This window comes from Tachyglossus aculeatus, chromosome X5, assembly GCF_015852505.1.
Source record: "Tachyglossus aculeatus isolate mTacAcu1 chromosome X5, mTacAcu1.pri, whole genome shotgun sequence".
Classification (NCBI taxonomy): Eukaryota; Metazoa; Chordata; class Mammalia; order Monotremata; family Tachyglossidae; genus Tachyglossus; species Tachyglossus aculeatus.
The window spans coordinates 8,901,931-8,926,147 of record NC_052097.1 but is presented as its reverse complement, the minus strand read 5'-3'; the positions used below and the strand labels follow the sequence as shown (position 1 = coordinate 8,926,147).

Genomic DNA, 24,217 nt, shown 5'->3' with positions numbered 1-24,217 from the left:
CTTAACTTCTCTGAGCCTCAGTTACCTCATCTGGAAAATGGGGATTATAACTGTGAGCCCACGTGGGACAACCTGATCACCTTGTATCCCCCCAGCGCTTAGAACAGTGCTTTGTGCATAGTAAGCGCTTAACAAATGCCATCATTATTATTATTATTATCCCCAACCTCCTGGTACCCAGCGATGAGGTGGCAGGGAGGGGTTCTGGTACTTGGGAAAGGGGAAGAAAATGGCTCAAACCGCATTAACGGTTCCTCGTTCCATGCACATCCTCAACTGGCACTATTTTAAAATGGTTTTTGTTAGTATGCGTCAGGCACTGTATTAAGTGCTGGGGTAGATACAAGCTAATCAGGTTGGATACAGTCCAAGTGCCACAAGGGGTGGTCACAGTTTTGATCCCCATTCTACAGATGAGGTAACTGAGGCCCAGAGAAGTGAAATGACTTGCCCAAAGTCACACAGCAGACAAGCAGTGTGGCATAATGGGAGTCTGAGTTCTAATTCCGGGATTGCCTCTTGTCTGTTGTGTGACCTTGAGCAAGTCACTTAATGTACTCTGAGCCTCTGAGTTTCAAGCTTGGGTCTAAGTGGAAGCACCATGACCTAATAGGAAAAAAATGGGGTTTGGAGTCAGAGGACATGGGATCTAATCCTGAATCTGTCACTTGTCAGCTGTGTGACCTTGGGGAAGTCACTTACCTTCTCTGTGCTTCAGTTACCTCATCTACAAGAGTAGGGATTAAGACTGTGAGCCCCAGGTGGGTCATTGACTCTGTCCAACCTGATAGGGACTGCGCCCAGTCCAATTTGCTTGTATCCATCCCAGCGCTTAGCACAGTGCATGGCTCATAGTAAGTGCTAACAAATACTATTAAAAAAGAAAAAAGTGTGGTTCGGCTCACTTAACCCTATAGCAGTGCATATGGTACGAGTCAACAGAAAGACCAGCACAACTGAGAAGCAGCGTAGCTTAGTGGAAAGAGCCAGGGCTTGGGAGTCAGGGGTCATGGGTTCTAATCCTGCCTCCACCACTTATCAGCTGTGTGACTTTGGGCAAGTCACTTCTCTGTGCCTCAGTTATCTCACCTGGTAAAATGCGGATTAAGACTGGGAGCCCCAATGTGGGACGACCTCATTACCTTGTATCTACCCCAGCGCTTAGAACAGTGCTTGGCCCATAGCAAGCGCTTAACAAATACCATCATCAAACATCACAACTAGCTGCACCCAGTAAATAGTCACCCCTAGCTTTTCCACCCCTTTTTCCTCAGTCAAAACTCTCTCCTCTCTGCGTTAGCTACTTATGTAAGACCCTGAATGGATTTGGCGAAAAGAATGACCCTTCCCCTTGCCTCCACCCCAAATTCATTACTAGATTCTAACTTGTTCAACTGTGCCCAGCCTGAGTCCCAAGGGCCCCTAAAAAAGATAATGATGTCATCTGGGCAAGGGGTGGTAGGAGTAGTAATATTATTAATTAAGCACACACTGTGTGTGGAGTACTGAACTAAGCTCTGGGAAAGAAAAGAAAGGTGGAAATTAATCAGTCAATCAAGGGTATTTATACAGCACTTACTGCTTGCACAGCATTGTACTAAGTGCTTGGAAGAGCACAGTTTAACAGAGTTAGTAGACATGTTCCCTGCCCACAGAGAGCTTACAGTCTAGAGGTGGATGAAAACACAAATATAAGTAAATCGATTATAGATGCGTACATAAGTGCTAAGGGAGGCGGGAATAAGGGTGCAAATCCAAGGACAAATCCAAATCCAATTGAGGAAGTTCTATATCTAGGAGCTCACCAGATCCACAAATCCCTAAGGTAGACAGTACATCTCGGAAGGAACAAAAATATGCTTGTGAAGGAAGACCAGCCTTGAGTTTGTTTGCACTCTCAAACTCGCAAGTGTTGCCTCTCAGAGATCATAGTATTGGAATTGGTATTTTTCTGGGCTCTAGGTGCACTGTCCCTTCTCAGGATGGCACCTGGAGTTTCCAGTACTCTATCAGTCTCGCCTATGGGAGGGAGAGTTAAAGGCATACCCATTTCGTTCCTGGTTTAGGCAGTGGCTAGCCAGTGGAAAGCAATCTGCTACAATTCAATTGCTGGGCAGCAGCAGCATGGGAGACGGTCAATTTCAGGTGACATAAAACCTGCCCAGCTTTAAGTTGTATGATATAGATAGTAACATATAGGAGGGTGAATATTAAAAACTTCAGTACTATGATTTCTGAAATCACTGGGGACAAAAACATCAGTTGCGATCACTTGGAAGAATCAACTGATCAATCAGTGGTATTTATTGGGCACCTCCTGGCAGTATAGCGCTGTAGAGAGCCCTTGGGTGAGTTCAGCAGAACCGACACTTTGTGTTCCCTGCCTTCAAGGAGCTTACAATCAAATGGGGTAGGCGGACCCAAATTATTTATGCAAAATGGGGGCAAGAGGACAAACAAGAATCTAGAAGGTAGTAGTACTTATTCATTCATTCAGCCATATTTACTGAGCACTTACTGTGTGCAAAGCACTTTACTAAGCACTTGGGAGGAGTACAATACACCAATAGACTTATTCCCTGCCCACGAGTAGAATATCATCATCAATCGTATTTATTGAGCACTTACTGTGTGCAAAGCACTGTACTAAGCGCTTGGGAAGTACAAGTTGGCAACGTAAATGTGTGAGGATGAAATACCTGAATCAATACTTTAATATAACCAAGCAGTATGCATATGTTCATAAGTATGGAGGAAAGGCAAACTCACTCCTGAGTTAACTGAGAGTTAACTCATCAGGATTCAAAGGTTGCTCTGAGATAAACTTAGTGGACTAAATTAGTCTTGCCATTCACCCACTTCAGTGGCAACTGAATCCTGAGCACCAAACTGGGACCAAATGATAAAGTCCAGTCCAGTCCATTTGACGTAACCTCCCATTCCCGGGGATCATCCCCACACATCTTCCAAACCCTGATTCCCAAAGTGAAGCCGGGATGGTCTGACAGGACAGGGTTCCGTTCAGTCACGCAGCGGGAGGTGAAAAAGAGACAGGGAGTCTGAAGCTGAATCCCCCCTTCTCCAGGAAGATATGAGTGGTTGAAGTGTTAGCTTCTATATATAGCTGGTTGATGTCAGCTGGATGCCAGGCTCTTCGGAAAGCCTCAGCCCTCAGTTTGTGTCGGTACTAGGTACCATGCGGACTCAGAAACAAGGATAGACACCTCATCACCCTTGCCCATAGCCCGGACTCCAGGACCTTCAACCCCAAGTAGGGATTCCTTTCCTACTGCACAATAGGGCTGAAAGCACGGTGAGTAATATGTTTCCTAAAATGCTTTGTTGGTCTCGGTCCTGTGGGGCATTTCCCTCCTGGAGTCATTGAAAGGGGCATTCTTTTCTCTGGAATGATCATCCCCAGGGTATCACGGGGGGCAGCCTGATGGAAACCAGCGCTGTCCTGCTCCTGCACTGGGGTGGATTACTTGAACTGGCCCGTTCTGGAATGCCGCTTTTTCTTTCTCCCTCTCGCTTGTGTGTTTCGATGAAGTGCCGGAAAATCTGGGCAAGGGAGGACCGGTGGAGATGGACTGTGAGTTTACTAGTTTTGTAAAAAGATCCAGAGAGTTGGGGGAAGAGGGCAACCTTACTCTGGAGTTGATAGTACCGGTCGGTGTTCAGTGAAGAGCGGGATCAGAATTACTGAACGTCAATTGTTTTGTCGGTCAGGCTTCATATCCCTGTGTGCGTGTATGTGTGTGTTTGGGGTGGGGGGTTGGCAGGGGTAGAAGGAGGAGGCAGGACATATTGTCAACTCACAAATTAACGATGATATAAAATAGGAGGCGTCTCTGAATAGGGACTCGTGATGCTCCAGTATAATTGCTTTAAAGATGATGCTTAGGAAACAGCACTCTGCTTGGTTTTTTTCTCACGAGTTTGATATCTTTCTTCTTATTATTATTTTAACAGCGAAGCAATAACCATGTTATCACACAATGCCCTGGTGAAACAGAGGAAGCAGCAAGCATCGGCCATTATGAAGGAAATCCATGGAAATGGTACTGAATTAAAACTTTCTTATTGTCTGGCTCCCAGCTTTTTAACTTTGGTTTGCTTTCCTTCTATTATCATTCCCTGATTGTTCCAGCGTAAATAATCTACTGCTGGGGATGGGGGGGGTAAATGGCTGCGTATGGTAACTAATCCTTTTGTAGTTGTCCTTTTTCATTCTAAAGCTATTTTCAGATGAACAACTGCTCTAAAGGAATGAAGCAATCGAACAGCTGATGTACATTCTGACTGGATTGCCTTTCAGAGTTCAATTTGGAGTTAATATACCTCCCAGGGCTCTATTTTGTGGGGCAAGTTTGAATGCTACCATCTCAGTCTCATAGAATCATCTTTTGGGCCCTCTTTTCTTTCTCTTATGTAAACTTTTGAAAAAATACTCATATTTTCCCTTTTTTTCCCCTTCTACACATGCTGCTCACCAGGCGGGTCTCCTACTTGTTCTATTCCTCCTTGTCTCCTACCATTCTATTATTCTCATATTCACTGACTTTGCACAATTTTCAATTTTCACATGTTGTTAGAAAAAATGGTATGAGCTCGATACAACTTGTTTCATCTCTGGCATTTAAAGAACAACAAAAAAGAAAGAGATCTGTTCCCAGAATTAGGTGAAATGTTGTTCAGCGTTCTGCTCTCGTATTCTTTCTTTATGAAATCCCCCAGCCCACATCTAACCCATAGAGCTCACTGGCCTCATAGAGCCTGACATTAATTCTAAAAAATCATTAACCACTTGAGTATACACTCAAATGGAAGCATCAATATTACAGATTTCAGCCCCATAGAGTGTGCTTGCTCTTGGAGGGCAGGTGTGAGATTTCCAGATAGCCAGTGGGAATGTTCAGGTAAATTCATGAGCAGCACAGCCCTGAGTGTAGTAACTCTTTGACTTTAGTAGCTCCAGAAGAATTAAAGGCAATGAGGAGCTCTTTTCTCCCTCTGCATCTCCATATCCAAAAAGCAAGCTGACTGGAAGCCAATTGGAGATTTCTCAGATGTTCCTCATATGATGTAGCTCTGCCTGTGTCCTATTATTAGGGATATGTTTCCTCTTCACTGGAATACAACTCATTAGAACAATTGCATCTGCTAATCGGATGGATCACCAATGTTCTGGCAAAGGAGTCCAGTTTTACTGCAGAACTTTAGAAAAAGACCATTCGTTCTGAATAAAATAGGAATTGACCAGAACTTGTCCCTGAGCAACCTGTATCTAGAATGATAGTTGGGTGAATAAGGGCTGTGTCCCCCAAATCTGTATATTGTACTTTCCCAAGGGCTTAGTAAAGTGCTCTGCACCTAGTAAGCACCCAATAAATACAAATGATTGACTGATTTCCCCCTTTTGTTCACATTCTCCTCAGCAGTCCCTGTTTCTAACCACAAGGAAAATAGTCCTTGTTTGTTTTTTGTTTTTTCTTTCTCTGATGAGCTAATTTATTCATTCATTCAATCATATTTATTGAGCATTTACTGTGTGGAAAGCGCTTTACTAATTGCTTGGGAGAGTACAATACAATGATAAACAGACACATTCCCTGACCACAACAAGCCTACAGACTAGGGGGAGCTTACAGTCTGGAGCTAATGTCTTGGGACTTCCACCCATGGCTCCAAACTCCAGAGAGCTGTGAAATTTTGTGCCCACAAGGACATCAATCAATCAACGGTACTTAGTGAGTGCTTACTATGGGCAGAGCACTGTACTGAGAGCTTCGGAGAGTACAATATGACCACGTTGGGAGACACGTCCCCTGCTCAAAACGTCATCCTGAATAATAATAATAATTATGGTATTTGTTAAGTGCTTACTATGTGCCAGGCACTGTACTAAGTGCTGGGTGGATACAAGCAAATCAGGTTGGACACAGTCCCTGTCCCACATAGGGCTCCAGTCTCAATCCCCATTTTACAGCTGAGGTAACTGAGGCCCAGAGAAGCGAAATGACTTGCCCAAGGTCACACAGCAGACAAGTGGCAGAGCTGGGATTAGAACCCAGGTTCTTCTGACACTCCCAAGCCTGTGGTCTTTCCGCTTCACTACACTGCTTCCCTATACCCTTGCTAATCCTCATATTCATGCAAGAGGCATATGAAAAACCTGGAGGGAAGAATAAATATTATAAATAAGGCTAGGAGGCATAAAAATGCTTCTAACAGCCCACACCCTGGGTTCTGGCCATTTAAAGTTTGATTCAGAGCTCCCAAACTCCTGGAGGGTTTCCAGTAATCTTAAGCAGAGTCACATGTTATGCTTTTGTTTTGGGTGTAAACTATTCCAGATAACAGCTTCAACAATCACAGACCCTTTCTCCACTCCAGGAGATAAAATAACCGTTGAAGCTTTGAAGGGGTTCAGAGTCCCTTTCTTTGTTTTTCATTTTTTAATTTCCTCTTACTCTTTATGAGCTCTTTCACATGCCTGCTTGAGAAAAAGACTTCTGCATTAAGAAGCCTACAAGAAGCAGCATGGCCTAGCAGATAGAGCATGGGCCTGTGAATCAGAAGAACCTGGGTTCTAATCTCGGCTCTGCCACTTGTCTGTTGTATGACCTTGGGCAAGTCACTTTACTTCTTTGTGCCCCAGTTACCTCATCTATAAAATTGGGATTAAGCACTTAGAACAGTGCCTGGCACACAATAAGTGCTTAACAAATACCATAAATAAATTTAAAAAGGTCCAGAAGTAGAACATTACAAACACAAATTTTTAAAAAGCTTACTTATGCCATGCTAGTGAAGGGCAAAGATCTGGTTGTTTCAACTTATTTGAAGTGACACTGAGCAGCAGGTTTTCCACAGCTCCAATTTTCTGGATTACCCAGGCAGAAGCAGGAGGATGTTTTGGGGTTGAGCTGGGTTCAGATAAGCCAACCTTCCATTAGATTTTGGTCATCTAATTAAAAGGGAGGGGAATTCTGATTCTTTCAAGGTCCGAGGGATTCAGTGAGCCTAGAGCTCTTTTAAAGGCCTTAACATAGCATTCTTGATCTTGGTCATATTTATGTTAAATCAATAATTTTGGGGAGCCCCTACAAGAAAACCAGATTTTGTTCCGAACCCATCCTTGAGCAAGTATAGATTTGCAGTCTGAAATAAGATTGTGGTTTTGGGCCAATTCTTATGGGGTAGGATTCTCACCCCACAGAAACTATACTACAGTTAGCAGGGCTTTTGGAGTCCATAATTTAAGCAGTTAAGAATGCAGAAGTGGAGTTATAATTTCTTCCAAAGGGAGAGCCTGATTCCTCCCTAACAGGAAGGTGGTTTCTCTGATAGGACTTGCACCTGAGTATTTGTTGGGAATTAGAAAAAGGGCCTGTAATGCCCTGAAAACCTAAGATGCTGGTATCTGCTTATCTCTCTGCCCCATTGCAGCCAATGGAACCACTAAAATTTGATAGTAAAGGACCATGTGATAATAAACTATGTGACTTATGTGATAATTCCCCAAATGGTGGTCCCTGTTCCTGGGAGGACCCAAATATGCAGCCAAGCCTAAGGTTGTTGGGGCAGTAAGGAAAATAAGGGGAGAATTTTGTTGTTCCCACCCCACCTTTTTGGGGAACTTCAGTTGTCAAAGCATCAAGGGATAAGGGAGGCGGGGGGGGTTGGTCCATGCAGGTATTCCACTTAAGGGGAACACCTCCACTCTCTCTGTACCTGTTATTGAGTTTTGCCGAGCAGAAGGACAGAGCTAAAAACAGAGGTAGCAGAGAGTAGTAGTAATGATTTTTATTAATAATAAAAATAATTTTTGGTTTTATTAAGCACCTGCTACGTGCCAACTAAATACTCAGATCAATACGAGATAATCAAGTTGACCAGAGTCTCTGTCCCACAAAGGCCTCAAAGTCTGAGGAGGAGGGAAAACAGGAAATCCTCATTTAACAGATGAAAAAACTGAGGCACAGGGAAGTTAAGTAACTTGCACAAGGTCACAAGACAGGCATCAGGTAGAGCTGGGAATAGATCCCATGTTCGCCAACTCTCGGGCCAACACTCTTTCCCCTAGGTCACACTGCTTCTCTACTACCGATCACCTCTACTGAATGCAGTGCACTGTACTAAACTCTTTGGAAATACAACGGAAGTCCAAGATATTTTCCCTGTCCACAAGAAGTTTATATTCTAATGAGGGAGGAGCCCCAGGGAGCCCCAAGAATGGGCAAAATAGGCACTGATCATCTTGCCTTAAGGTGGAGCCATCTCCGGGTCACAAACTCTGGATTTTATTATCGAAAATTAGTGGCAAGAAGTTTTACAACCACTGCTTTTGAAATTTGGAAGATTAACTGAATGGCACAAATGTCCTCAATCTATTCATTTCAAAACAGTTTCGAAAGCAGACTAATCAGATGCTCTTTAAAAATAAAAATTTCATTTCTTTCTAATAAACTACCACCTTCTGGAAAGCAAAGCCTAATGCCTATAATAAACCTAAGCAGATGACAGGTGGTTAAATTATTCAACATCTTAAAAGAAATCATTATCTTGTGATTAGGGGAGTGTGTGACCCTGGGTTCTAACCCCGGCTCTGTCACTTGTCTGCTGTGTGACACTGGGTGAGTCACTTAACTTTTCTGTGCCTCAGTTTCCTCATCTGTAAAATGTAGATTAAGCCTGTGAGCCCCATGTGGGACATGGACTGTGTCCAACCCAATTAACTAGTATCTACCCCAGCTCTTAGTATAGTGTGTGTGTGGCACAAAGTAAGCACTTAACAGATACTATTTTTTTTTTTAAAGTTTGATCCTGGAAGCTGAGTACTGTCCTAAACCAGTGTGAGTTCCAACACACGCTGGCCCCAGTAATGAACTCTTCCACTTCAAACTCCCCTGCTTCTCAGCTTACCCATGGAATGAGAAGGATAATGTTGATTTAAATAGTGGCGAAGGTATCATGAAAAATAATTGGGAATCATCTGGACATGAAAGATGCTCTAGAGCCTGAGGCTCTTATTCATTGCATGATAATCATATTATTAACTGTGATTAAGTGTGTAATCAGGATTAAGATGAACAGATAGCAAGATGTACGGCAGGCTGGCTTGAATGAAGAAAGTTTAACGGGGGGCAGCCCCTGGACTGTTTGGTTTCCATTAACCCTGTGTCTAAAGAAAAGGAACAAGGTCAGACTCACTATACACTAATGTGATCATATTTTTAATTACTGCTTCAGTGAACGGGCCATCAAAGCACCCTAATTATTACCTTGGAGTGAAAATAGAACACAGTCCACCTGTATATTTGTATACATGGATGTAATGATTCATAAGTATCAAACAAAAAAAGCTGTTTTTATCATTAGTGATGGAAAGGAAGAGGCATTTGCACTTGTTCCATGGCTCTGGTGCCATTTTAGGAACTCGTCCCGTGCCAGAAGCCAGAGAGCTCGGGCCTGAAGAACTTCGCTTCACAGTCTTACAAGGATCGTTTGATCCTTCTGAAGGCAAAGCAGGACACTTCAGGCAACATGGAGGCAGTGGGGCTCTGCCAGGGAGATGGAGAGCTAAGCTCCAAATCCCCCTCGAGACAGTTAGTTCGCTGTGGGCAGTGTCTGTTATCTTGTTATATTGTACTCCCTCGAGTGCTTAGTACAGTGCTCTGCACACAGTAAGCGCTCAATCAATACGACTGACTCCATCCATTCAGTCGTATTGAGTGCTTACTGTGTGCAGAGCATTGTACTGAGCACTTGGAAAGTACAATTCGGCAACAAATAGAGACAATCCCTACCCAACAACGGGCTCACAGTTATGTGCCAAGCACTGTCTGATTGACTGACTGGGAGATGAGGCTGGCTGGTGTTTGGCCATATGTTGCCAATTTGTACTTCCCAAGCGCTTAGTACAGTGCTCTGCACATAGTAAGCGCTCAATAAATACGATCGATTGATTGATTTGGCCAGGGAGACTCTATTCATCCCTCTCAATTTCATCCAGGGACTTATACTTCTCCACCTCAAATACTCCACTGTGTGCCCACACAGTATATACTCCATGGGTATACACATACCTGTTCCCACTGTTTCCCCAGGTTAAAAAGTTTAGTGATGTGCTCTTATGAGTGCTTTCTCTCCCATCCCGTTTTGACATTATAAAGAACATTCAGTTTCTCACAAAGGAGTGAGAAACTGAGGCCTCCTTCGATGAGCCGTGCCCCATTGGCCACCTGAAAACCTCATATGGATCCTGGATATCACAAGTTGGCAGAGGAAATGATTCAATATCTTCAAGTCTTGGTCTCCGTATATTTAGCTATAAAAATTTCATGGAGGACTGGAGGTTTAAAGTGGTATTTCTGAAGGCTTTGAAACACGGAGTTTTTTTGAGCTCACATTCAGTAACAGATGACTGGTATTGGTTTAAAGTGTGTTTCACTCTTCCTCGGCTTCGTGGTACTAATTCAGCTGACTGTGAGTTACCTACATTAATTTGAGCACGTGATGTTCACCAATGGCTTTCCTTGGGGGCATGTATTCTTCAAGTGGTCTGACAGTATTAATTAATGATTAATTGATCACCCTCATCATTAATATTCCTTCAAGTGAAATGGGACTTGCGGATTCCCAAAGCTATGCAACGAGCCCTTGTTAGAAGAAAAGTTATGCAAATATTATGCCAAAGAGAGGTTACTGTTGAAGTCAAGTTGATCGAAAGTGATGGGGGAAAAAGCAATGTTCTGTGCCTTAAAAGCAACTTTCATATGTAGGGATTTTCAGCCATGGGAGGTACATTAAAATTAAATTTGCATGTGTAGGAAAATCTTGCCCATATTATTTAATATTAAAAGGTTCAGCTGTTTTTTGTACAATCAAAAGTATTCTGAGGTGCATGTTTGAATTCATCGGGGTTTAGAGTGCCAGCGTGGCCTAGCAGAAAGGGCACAGCTCTGGGAGTCAAAGGACCTGGGTTCTAATCCTAGCTCTGCCACTTGCCTCTCTGTGACCTTAGACAGGTCACTTCACTTCTCTGTGCCTCAGTTTCCTCTTCTGTAAAATGAGGATTAACTAGCCATTCTCCTTCCTACTTGGACTCTGAACCTCAAGTGAGACAGGGACTCTGTTTGAACTAATTATTTTATACCTATCCCAGTGCCTGAAACAGTTCTTGGCATATAGTAAGCGCTTAACAAATAAAATAATAATAATGGTTATTCTTCTTATTATTACCATTGATAAAAGATTGGTGCATTACAAGATAGTGTGTAATAGTTAACATGAACTTTCTAGCTGTAACTGAGTCACCATTTAGCACTGATGAACAAGTAATAATAATAATAATGGCATTTGTTAAGTGCTTACTATGTGCCAAGCACTGTTCTAAGCACTGGGATAGTTACAAGGTTATCAGGTTGCCCATGTGAGGTTCACAGTCTTAACCCCCATTTTACAGATAAGGTATCTGAGGCACAGAGAAGTGAAGTGACTTGCCCAAAGTCACACAGCTGACAAGTGGCAGAGCAGGAATTAGAACCCACAACCTCTGACTCCCAGAGCCCGTGCTTTTCTACTAAGCCACACCGCTGAAAATCAAGGAATATTTTCTTTTTTTCTGATCCATTTAAAAAGAATAACATCTATGACCAGGAAAAAAAACAAACAACCTTGGAAATTTAGTATGCTGATAAGGCTACATTTCCCAAAGTCTAGGAGAAAGCATTCTATTCAACTCTGTAACCACTCATGCCATTCGCCTGGCAAACCGTCAAGTCCCATCAGCGTGGCTCAGTGGAAAGAGCCTGGGCTTTGGAGTCAGAGGCCATGGGTTCAATTCCCAGCTCCGCCAATTGTCAGCTGTGTGACTTTGGGCAAGTCACTTAACTTCTCTGTGCCTCAGTTACCTCATCTGTAAAATGGGGATTAAGACTGTGAGGCCCCGGAGGGACAACCTGATCACCTTGTAACCTCCCTAGCGCTTAGAACAGTGCTTTGCACATAGTAAGTGCTTAATAAACGCCATCATTATTATTATTATTATCTACATCATGTAAGTCATGTAAATACTTCAATATGCAAGTGAAAATTAAATAAAATCTAAAAACTATGAGGTCTGAGCTATTTTCGTGTTCTTTATTATCTTAGTCCTGTACATGTACTGAACTCAATTTAGAGCTAGGTATTTTCCAGAGTCATTTCATCTTGGTGGGGCTTTGGGAGAATTTTTCATTCCCCTCAGGCATTACAAAGCCTTCGGGTACATTACTGCCGCAGTATCCTGCTGCCCTGAAAAACTTCATGCTCCTCCTTACAGCTTCCAATTTACTTTCCAGGAGTGACTCAGACGCAATCAATCAATCAGTGGTACTTATTGAGGGCTTATTGTCAATCGTATTTATTGAATCAATGGTACTTATTGAGGGCTTATTGTCAATCGTATTTATTGAATCACTGGTACTTATTGAGGGCTTATTGTCAATCATATTTATTGAGTGTTTACTGTGTGCAGAGCACTGTACTAAGCGTTAGGGAGAATACAATATAGAGAATTGGTAGACATTCCCTGCCCTCAGGAGCACAGAGTGTACAGAGGGCAGGACCTAAGAACAGGGCAGGTGTATATATGGAGACCCAGAAGACAGTTTCTCTGGGAGACCATTTTATGGCTCTGGAGAAAGCCACAACGGATCCCCAAGGACCAGATTGAGGACATAATTTCCTCTTCCCCCACTCTCTTCTGGAAATAGGCTTCTAGGGAGGGAGCCACAGGGCCCCACAGTGACTGTTGGATACTGCTGCAGAATGGTTCTCGTGGCTCTGTAGAATGAGCCCGGGCATGGGAGTCAGAGGTCATGGGTTCTAATTCCGACTCCGCCACTTGTCAGCTGTGTGACTTTGGATAAGTCACTTAACTTCTCCCTCATCTGTAAAATGGGGATTAAGACTGTGAGCCCCACGTGGGACAACCCTGATTACCTTGTAAACACCCCTGCGCTTAGAACGGTGCTTGGAGCATAGTAAGCGCTCAACAAATACCAACATTATTATTATTACACCCTCCAACAACATTCAGTCAGGTTAAGCACCAGCATTTTTTTTTTACAGTTTGACTAAGTGCTTTCTCTGTGCCAAGCACTGTTAACTGCCATGGTAGATACAACATCATCAGTTTGGACCCAGACTCTGACCTACCGGTGCTTGCAGTCTGAGAAGGAAGTAAAACAGGTGTCCTATGCTCATTTTTCAAATGAGGAAGCTGAGGCCCAGGGCAGTGACGTGACTTGCCCAAGGCTACGCAGCAGACCAGCGGCATTGCTGGGAATAGAATCTAGGTCTCCTGATTCTCCGTTTCAAACTCTTTCCACTAGGCTACCTATGGTGGAGCATAAAGCCGACTCATACAACTTGACATCGGCTTCAAGGCTGTCCATCCCCTCGCCCCCTCCTACCTCACCTCCCTTCTGTCCTTCTCCAGCCCAGCCTGCACCCTCCACTCCTCTGCCGCTAACCTCCTCACCGGGCCTCATTCTCACCTGTCCCGCCTTCGACCCCCGGCCCACGTCCTCCCCCTGGCCTGGAATGCCCTCCCTCCTCACATCCACCAAGTTAGCCCTCTTCCTCCCTTCAAAGCCCTGCTGAAAGCTCACCTCCTCCAGGAGGCCTTCCCAGACTGAGCCCCCTCTTTCCTCTCCCCCTGCCCATCCCCCCGACCCTATCTCCTTCCCCTCCCCACAGCACCCGTATATATGTTTGTACAGATTTATTGCTCTATTTATTTTCCTTGTACATATTGACTATTCTATTTATTTTGTTAATGATGCTTTACTTCTTTTTATTCTGATGACTTGACACCTGTCCACATGTTTTGTTTTGTTGTCTGTCTCCCCCTTCTAGACTGTGAGCCCATTGTTGGGTAGGGACCGTCTCTATATGTTGCCAACTTGTACTTCCCAAGTGCCTAGTCCAGTGCTCTGCACACAGTAGGTGCTCAATAAATACGATTGAATGAATGAATGAATGACATCCCAAGGTTGGGATGTGAAGTCTTTCTCCATTTGGGAAGCATCAAGCTCAACCAGTACTTACCAAAACATCATCATTTAGTGCGCGCCCATAACCTCTGACTCCAAAGTCAAAAAGAAAGGGTTTATTGGTGCTTTGAGTAGTTCCACAATAGAGGGCAATCTGTCCTTTGATCAATTTCCAGCCTGTTAGCAGCCACAGAAATCAATATCTGCTTGCCTCTCCAAGTGAAAATTTTGTATAGTATTTGTTAAGCGCTTACTCTTACACTGTACTAAGCGCTGGTGTAGGCACAAGGTCATCAGGTTGGACACAGTCCATGTCCCACATGGGGCTCAGAGTCTTAATCCCCATTTTACAGATGAGGGAACTGAGGCACAGAGAAGTGAAATGACTTGCCCAGGGTCACACAGCAGACAAGTGGCAGAGGTCGGATTAGAACTCAGATCCTTCTGACTCCGAGGCCCGTGCTTAACCCATTAGGTCATGCTGCTTCTCACGAAACCTGACAGTGTTATTTTCAAAGGGTGATCTAATCCAGCAAAATCAACTGTTACTAAATTGAGTAGAAATAATGGGGCTACTTCCCTCGATGTCCAGAAGGTTAGATTTATAGGGCTGTGGGAGCAAAAGTGTCATAACGATGGGCAGGTTCTCCAAAACATTTATCCCAGGCAATGCCACAAAACTAAACTCAGAAGTCCTTCAAAATGCAGGCGACCCTAGCCCACTCACTAATGACCTTGAACCAATGATGGTGAGTTATTCAAGAGCCTGTCTGTGAATTTTTATGGAGTGCTATCTCCATAAACACCCCGAAGAGTTTAACTTCACCATTAAATTTATGGTTCTAATTCGTTAGAAATGACACTAGTAGGAAGGTATGCCTGACAATATCATTTTCAAAGGGTGACCTAATCCAGCAAAGCTATGAGTCGAAGAAGATGGAAAATGAATGGGGCGTATCGCTTACCAAGCGTCAAGATCATACACAATGTTAAGGCCTACATCGGGGCCCTGATAACTGGCAGCAGACAGCTGAATCTGGCTTCGGTTTGCTCAATTGCTTCAGTGATGAGAGGTTCATACAATGCGTTCCTAGCCCTGGCTGTTCCAATCACGCTGCACGAACTAGCCCAGACATTCCAGCATCCCGTGAGCCATCATCCCCCACTGTCTTTCCCCCCTTATCATCATCGCAGCTTAAGTTGCAATGGCTCCAATGGACAGGAGGGCATTTCTCTCCTAATCTAATTTCTCAGCCTGAAATATTTCTTGACCGGGATAGGGATGCCGCAAGTATGAGAACAGTCGGTTCCTCATTATTCAGGGTTGACCACCCAGGCTAAAAATGTCGGGCCCATTTTGAAGTTTCTCATGCACTCAGACCTAACCTCCCTTCAGGCTGTGAGTCTACTCACCTCTGCAGTTCCACAAAGCTTTTCACCAGGCAGAGCGAGGTAAAGGAGATGAAACTCCATCAAATCCAATTTTCTCCTTGTAAAAAGGTGTGGAGAGGGGACAGGAGGCTAAAATGAGGTTTTCAGGGCATTGTGCATTTTGATGTTTCAATTACCCTGGATACTTGAAAATGGACTGAGAACAGTGAGATTAACAGAGGCCACTGAGTAACTCCTACCCACCTAAGGAACTCAAGGCATTATTTAGTAGTCAGGGTATTTGTTGGGAGCCTACTGATGGATCAATCAAACAATCAATGGTATTTATTGAGCCCTTACTGTAGGAAGAGCACTGTACTAAGTGCTTGGGATAGTACAACACAACAGAATTGGTAGACACTTTCACTGCTCAAATGGAGCTAAAAGTCTACAGGGGGAGGCAGACATTAAAATCAATTATGGTTAAATCCATACATGCTGAGGGGCTGAGGCAGGGGTGAATATTAAGTGCCTAAAGGTTACAGATCCGAATGAATAGGAAATGCAGAAGGGAGAGGGAAAAGGGAAAATGAGGACTTAGGGAAGGTCTCTTGGAGGTGATGTGATTTTAACAAGGTGTTGAACGTGGGGAGAGTAGTGGTCTGTCAGATATGAAGGGGGAGGGAGTTCTGCGTCAGAGGGAGGAAGATGTGGGCAAAGGGTGGGCAGGGTGATAGATGGGACTGAAGTACAGTGTTGGCATTACAGAAGCAAAGCATGCAGACCAGGTTGTACCAGAAAATCATCAAGGTACCATAGGAGGGAACGAGCTGATTGAGTGCTTTAAAGTCAATGGTAAAGAGTTTCTGTTTGCTGGGGAGGTGGATGGGTAACCACTGGAGGTTCTTGAGGAGTCAAGAGTTGTGAACGGAGCTTTTCTGAGAAAACGGTCTGGGCAGTAGAGTGAAGAATGTTCTTAAGTTGCAGGGAGGTCTGTCAGGAGGCTGATGTAGTACTCAAGGCAGGTTATGAGGGCTTGGATCAGCGCCAGAGCAGTTTGCAAAGCAGCAGTGTGGCTTAGTGGATAAAGAATAGGCCTGGCTCCTAATCACATATGTCTGTTCTGCGACCTTGGGCAAAGCACTCAAATTCTGTGCCTCAATTACCTCATCTGCAAGATGGGGGTTAAAGCCATGAGCCCCATGTGGGACATGGACTGTGTCCAACTGGACTAGTTTGATTCTACCCCAGCACTTAGTCCAGGGCCTGGCACATAGAGCTTAACACATACCGAAAACAGCAAACAATAAAGTTTGGATGGAGAGGACAGGGTGGATTTTAGTGACGTTGCATGACGCTCAATGTACTAAAACCCTTGAGAAAGTTCAACAGAGGCCAGTCCATTTTTCCTGTTTACAGGGAGTTTACTTTCCCTTAGAGTATGGAAGTTGGACAAGTTGTACAGGTCCCATGTCCTCAGGACCAGGGTGGGCCGGGCCAAAACCAAACACAGTCTAGCTTGAACCAGGTTTCAACCAGGTTTTAAGCAACCCCTAACTCCCTGACAGGCCTTGTATTTCCCCCATCTGTAATTTACCTTAATGCCTGTCTTCCCCTGCAGACTGTAAGCTCCTAGTGGACAGGGCTCGTGTCTACCAACTCTGTTATACTATGTTCTCTCAAGTGCTCAGTGTAGTGCTCTGCAAAGATTCTGCCATACAGAATCACCCAGCTTCTGCTACTGCCTTTACGTGGGCCTTCACTGTGCAGCAGCTTGGAGAGAGATGGAGAGGCAAAGAGAGTGAGTACACAGGACTACTTACTTCATTCATCCCCTGCCCCGTATCCTATTGGCTTTCCCATAAGTGTCTGACTCGGCCAGACTGCTGCTGGCAATAACAAGAGTGAGAAGGGGTTAAGAATGAGATCCCCCTGGTTCAGAAGTGGTTGTGGAATAGACAGGAGGAAGCGAAACCATACAGTGAATTCTTCAGTTTGGAAAAATGTTGGAGGGGTTTCTACCCCCAAGTTGTCTTTCAGAGGAGATAGTTCAGAGGAATTAGATCAGGTCTGGAAAACACACAGGACCTTTTAGACTGGGTTTATATATCAGGTGTAAACAAATCACCAAGACAGGGTGGCATCCACCCAAGAGGGCCAAAGGAACTCAGTAAGGAAGTTGCAGAAGTTCTAGAAAGAAAGGGTAACTTCTTATTACCAGAGGCTACTTTTCTAGACTAGTGGATTATACCTCTCCTGGCAAGAATGAACACTGGGAAAATAATACAAGATCTATCTATGTGATGACAGGCTCTTGAGGTCTCAGTCATGGTTTGTGAAAGAAAACTTGACATCACTGATGATCATCCCCTCAAAACCCCTTTTGTTTTTCCCCGCTCCCAGCCTCATAGCACTTATGTACATATCTATCATTTATTTATATTAATGCCTGTCTCCCCACTCTCTAGACCGCAGCTTATTGTGGGGAGGGAATGTGTCTGTTTATTGTTATATTGTACTCTCCCAAGAGCTTAGTACAGTGCTCTGCACACCGTAAGCTCTCAATAAATACAACTGAATGAATTGAACGACTGAAAGAATGGGTATGGAATCCCTATTTGACAGATGAGAAATCTGAGGTACAGATTTAATGACAGTTAAATGACTTGCTTAGGTCACGGAGCAGGCAGGGAGCGGAGCTTGGATGAGAACCCACATCATCTGATGTCTCTGGCCCGTGCTCTTTTCACTGGGCCACGCTGCAATTAGATCAGTAGCAAACTGTACCCTACATTTTGGAGTTCAGGTAGATGTGATATCATCTGTTCTGTGTGTTTACAGATGCAGACGGCCTTTTTTTGGGCAAAAAGGTCAGCACACCGAGAGACATCATGCCTGAAGAACTATCACTCCTCACAAATCGCGGCTCCAGGCTATTTAAGATGCGTCAAAGGAGATCAGACAAGTACACGTTTGAAAACTTCCACTACGAAGCTAAAGCACAAATGAACGTGAGTATGGTAATCCGGCCCATTGGATTTTTCTCGGCAGGGTCACACTACCTTGAAGATACTTCGAGGTCAGCTTCCATTCTTTGGAAATTCCCAAATCAGGAACTCTGGAAGTTTTGGAGAGGTTTATAGCTCATGCAGTTAGAAGGAAGGTCACTGTGAGGTAATAGGATGTGGAACGTGACTGTACTTTCTCCTTTCCTGCTTCGGCCCTTCTGTTTCACCCTGCCTGTTCCACAGCCTCCTCTCAGGTCTGTTGCCAAATATCCCTATCGGGTTTTCCCTCTCTATTTATGGCAATATTCTAAGTCCACTGTCTGAACCTTTGCCGACATGTTGCTGCAAACTTACTTTCCTCTCTTGTTTGCCCCTCTTTAGGAAAATAAAGGCAGTTGGAACCCAGGGCATTTACTTTTTTTGGTCCACACTGTCTTTCAGCTGCATGCTGCTTAGAGAGCCTTTTCAAATGAGTCTTTGGTCTCAGTCTCCTTTTCCAGGAAACAGTTAGTTCATCCAGAGCACGAGGTTACACATGATTAGCCTTGAGCACCACTGGGAAATTAGGGATCGTTCTTCTGACACACACATCTGTCTGAAGAGAATGTGATGTAATTTTGGAAGAAATGATTCCATACACATATGCGGCATCAATCAAGGTTTATACTATAATGGGACTTTTCCTTAACACGGGGTACCTTAAGAATGTAATCCTGTTTTATAAGAGAACTAACTGTATTTGAGCTATTCCCCCAAACCTTAAAGTTATCAGGCTAGACAGTCTAACCAAACCTCTACCCAAGAGACATAACAAATACCTAATTTCCTTATTCAGAGCTCAGGGCATGTGTATTAGGAGCCCAAGTATCTCCTACTGTACATCAATTAATCAATTAATTCTATTTATTGAGAACCTAATGAGTGAAGAACACAAAGTGCTTGGGAGAAAAGAATAGAATTAGTAATAATAATAATGGCATTTGTTAAGCGCTTACTATGTGCGAAGCACTGTTCTAAGTGCTGGGGGGGTGATCAGGTTGTCCCACGTGGGGCTCACAGTCTTAATTCCCATTTTACAGATGAGGTAACTGAGGCCCAGAGAAGTTAAGTGACTTGCCCAAAGTCACACAGCTGACAAGTGGCGGAGCCAGGATTAGAACCCATGACCTCTGGCTCCCAAGCCCGTGCTCGCTCTTTCCACTGAGCCATGCTGCTTCTCTTGTAGACATGATCCCTGCCCTGGAGGAATTTACAATCTAGTGGGGCAGACAGATGCTAAAAGAAATTACACATAGTAGGAAGTAATATAGTATCAGGGCATGTACACAAGTGTTATGGCAGGGTGGGGATGTGTGGTTTTGGGAGTTTGTTTGGTTTTGTTCTCTGTCTCCCCCTTTTAGACTGTGAGCCCACTGTTGGGTAGGGATTGTCTCTATATGTTGCCAACTTGTACTTCCCAAGTGTTTAGTACAGTGCTCTGCACACAGTAAGCACTCAATAAATATGATTGATTTATTGATTGAATACCCAAGTGCTCAGGTAATGCAGAATACTGAAGTGGCAGTTGGGGGAGGGAGAATGTAGAGTGGGGAGATGACCAGTTAATCAGGGAAGACGCCTGAAGGAGATGGGAGTTCAGAAAGACTTTGAAGATGGGGAGGGTCTACCGGGTGTGGAAAGGAAGGTTGTCCAGGCAGGAATAAATACCTGAATAAATAAATCGGTAGGGGAGAGACAAGAACCAGGCAGAGCACCAGGAAGAGCAAGTAGATTGGTTTGAGAGTAATGCAGCATTCAAGCTGAAGTGTAGTGAAAAAAGAAAGAGTGAGAAACAGTGGCCTAGTGGAAAGAGTTTGGGCCTGTGAGTCAAGGGACCTAGGTTCTAATACCTGCTCCACCACTTGTCTGCTGTGTGGCAAGTCTCCACTTCCTTGGGTCTCAGTTACCCGATCTGTAAAATGGGGATTAAGACCGTGAGCCTCATGTGGGACAGGGATCGTGTTTAACCCAATTACCTTCTATCTACCCCAGTGCTTAGTACAGTGACTGGCACATAGTAAACACTTAACAAATAGCACAATTATGATGATTATTATAGAGGATAAGTAGTGTGGAAAGAGAGAAATCATTCGATGGTATTGAGCGCTTACTACGTGCAAAGCACTGCACTAAGAGCTTGGGAGAGTACAATATAACTTAGTGGGAAGACACATTCCCTGCCCAAAATGAGTGAGACGATTGCCTTCCTTCAAGCCAAGTGTTAGGAGTTTTCGGCTTGATTTGGAGAAGGATAATTAAAAATCGGAGGTTTCTGAGGAGGGTGGAAAAGAGTTTAAAATGACATATTCAAAAAATGATCCTAGTAGCAGAGTAAAGCATGACCTGGAGAGGGGAGAGACTGGAGGGAAGGAGCTCAGCAAGGAAGTTGATAGAGTAGTCAATTTGAGATATGACAACTCTCTGGACCAGTGTGGTGGCAGCTGGGATGGAGAAGAAAGGGCTGAGCTGGGCCCTGGGTTCTTACCTCCTCTTTTCCCCACAGTCATAACACTGAGGCACAGAGGCCCCCTGAGTTCAAACCCTGATCCGGGGACCAAAGTCATTATTCCATCATTGGCAGGTATAGAGATACCTGCTGAGAGGTCAAATAATTCAGTCAAGCAACATAATCTCAAATGATTTCACTAATGGGCTTGTGTCTTACCGGTGAACACATATTCCGTGAAATCCAAGTCAGTGCCTGACCCGCTGTACTTCTGTGGAGGCCCGAGGAAAGCCATCATTACTGTGGTTGGGTCAACTAAGGACTTCTGGCGTGTGATTTCAATATCTGGCCATTTTAAGCGAGAATTGGATGGCAGAGACCGATAGGCTGTTTGGACCCCCGTTGCTAGCTGCCCAGGGGCACTAAGGGAAGACAAGTGAGCTCATTATTCCTGAGTGACCAAGTCTGAGAAATGCAGGTAATCATACGTACCATCTATCTCACACTAGAAAGATCCCACTTATGAAGAGCTTTCAAGTCCTCGAAATGAAGATCCTGGGTTGAATTTTTCACCTTAAAAACTTAAATGACCTTCGTGTAATGTTTTCCATGCCAGTTTTCAGAGCATGCTGGCAAATGTCATATATGCCAATGTATGACATTTCTACGTTTCTCTCTCTAAACTGAAAAGGAAATTTTTGTCTTCTATTTCAATTCAACTTTCTGTGATGAGATGAGGGATGGTATTTGGTATGGTTACTTTTGAAAAAGGAATCCTTATTTACGAAAGGGAGCGATTGTCCTGAGTTTAGGAGTGTTTGCTGATTCTTAAGGCAGTTGTGCCCATGAAGCCTGAAATGGAGCCTACCTGGATAATTCAGAAGAATAAAAAGAAAACCCTTTGATTCACCTGAGTAACTCATCAGAGTCACTGTGACTCCATAAGTGCTGAAATTTATAACCGGGGAAGGTGTTAGCTTTGGGGAGCCTGGATCCCTATCAAAGATCATATTTTTGAAACTGGAAATTTTTAGCAGGTTAGAAAATGCTCCTAATTTAGAAAGGGCAGGGAAATGACTTCAGCAGCCAAAATGTTCAAAGAAATCTTAAGGTAGACCTTCCTGAGGAAAGCGTAGCCAAGGGTACTTTATTATTTGGCCAAAACAGACTTTCCCTGCTCCATATCAGTTGTTTACAATGGTGCACTATAAAATGGACATCTAGAGAGAGGGAGCAGAGGGCTGGTTGTTTCAGTGTGGTTATCTTACCACCCAAACAGTTCCTTCATGCACACCCACCCTAGAATCTGGAATGTCACCAGGATCTGATGACTGGCACCTCCTTGAGCAAGCTGGGAAAATTTTCAGGATACCTGAACCCACAAGGAGGGGAACTTCCAGGGAGTGGGACTTGAATGGCTTTTATTCCCCAATATAAGAATACTGCAGTCTCTCCATCTTCCTCTTTTCTGTTCTCCTGCTTGACCTACTTCCATTTCTCCTTGATCTTTTCGCTCTCTTCTCTTCCTGTCTCCTTCCTTCTCTCTCACTGTGCCTCCCCTTCTCACTATTCGCTCACTCTACCTACACTTCTCACACAACTATTAGTCCTTCTCTTTCTATGCTGTTTTCCTGTTCTTTTCTTCCTTTTTCTGTCCCTGCCCCCTTTTCTCTCCATGCCAAGGCTTGATCCCTCATCTCCTCACCTACCAGGTGCTACGGTTCCATCCCTACCAGGTCACATTGGATCCTGCCACTTCCAGGCCTTGGAGGCCATGTCCCCTCTAGCCCACATCAGCTTCCATGCCCTCCACCAAGCCAGGAATTCTGTCAGTTTGAAAGCGAAGCCCCAAGGATTAGTCTTCCCTCCCAAGGTTCTCCGAGGGGCCAGCGGACAAATAACTAAACTTCTGCTGGGATAGTCCAACTCTGACATTATCAGGCATAACTACCTGACCAAATAGATCACAGGGCCTTCCGTGTTGGACTGGTGGTAGTCTCTACTGGAAAGCTTTCGTGAAACAGTAGCTGAAAAGACCAGCTTTGGCTCCCCTGCTCCAACAATCAGGACTTAAGTCCCACAGCAGGTTAATAGTTTTAAAATCCAAAGTAAGGAGTTCCTTCTCCCCCTCCATCCTGGGCAATTCCTTCCACTACCAACTCTACCCCAAGCATTTTTCTTCTGACCCTGCAAAGCTATAACTGTAAAAATATAGATCAAAAAGATATTTTCAATTAAAGGGGTTTCTTACGGTTAATGAATGACTACCAGTTTCAGTGGGTTAAAACCCACTCGTGATTCAACCCACTGAACCTAGTCATGGCTACAAAGTGGGTCAGTCATCCTGCAACAGCTAACTACTTATAATAAGAGAGGTGATTTTTTTTTACTTGAAGCTATGGATAAACTTGAAGTCTCATTACCCCATAATGATTGCCAGCATCCTCTCCCAAAAGATGCCTGCTGCTAATACAGGAGCCTAAAATAATCCTTAAATCATCTAACTGAGCCTGATTATCTAATCAGACTCTTTCAGCCACCACAACAAAAAGGAAACTGGTAGATGTACAGAAGTAATATAAGGTGATGAGATGATTGTCTTTGAAGAGTCATAAGTAGCCTAAACCTCTGAAACAAATGAATAATGCTAGTAATGGACAACCTGTGATCTATCTGGCCAGGTAGTTATGCCTGATAATGTTAGGGTTGACAAAGGAATATTATTACAACTTTGAAGGGACGTAAATTAGGCAGGACAGAGTGTCTTTGGAAACCTAAATTTATTTATGTTGTCAGCACTAATTTCATTCATCTTGGCTGTCACTCTAGTCATATCTTAATGACATAATAAAAGGTCTAGCTGCTCCACAAAGTCTGGGCTTCAATTAATTAGACTTTCAAGGTCAAAAAAAGAGACCAAATACAGCTCAACTGAAGGAAATATGTGAAAATGACTCTAAAGAATCAATGAAAATTTAGCCAACCTTCTGGCTGATGGCAACAATTACTTGTGCTTTATGGAGAATTTCATGGATGAGACCACACAGCATTTTATAAACTGTCATGTCTCATTAATCTCCCTAATATCTCCAGGGAGGCTGCTGACAAGCGTTGCGCTCTCTATCTTAAACAGGAGGGAACTGAGACTCAGAAAGCTTCAGCGATTGCCCTAAACCATACATCCCATGAGCTGGAAAATCGGGGACCAAACCCAGAGGTTTGAGTACAACCTAGTACCAAAGCATCCTTCCTTCAGGCCTTACTCTAAAAACACCCTGCCTATTCCAGTCATTAAAGAACACCATGAA

General features: G+C 43.9%; 1 protein-coding gene across 1 annotated transcript in view; it reads left to right on the top strand.

The window, feature by feature from the left end:
* The first annotated feature begins 3,134 nt into the window (after nucleotides 1–3,134).
* MYOZ2 (myozenin 2) overlaps nucleotides 3,135–24,217 on the top strand; it is a 40,139-nt gene continuing 19,056 nt past the window's right edge. Inside the window, exons 1-3 of the mRNA XM_038769266.1 lie at nucleotides 3,135–3,313; nucleotides 3,973–4,061; nucleotides 18,258–18,427. Of these exons, the coding sequence (XP_038625194.1) occupies nucleotides 3,986–4,061; nucleotides 18,258–18,427 (246 nt within the window). The 5' untranslated portion in view covers nucleotides 3,135–3,313; nucleotides 3,973–3,985. The remainder of the gene's footprint in view (nucleotides 3,314–3,972; nucleotides 4,062–18,257; nucleotides 18,428–24,217) is intronic.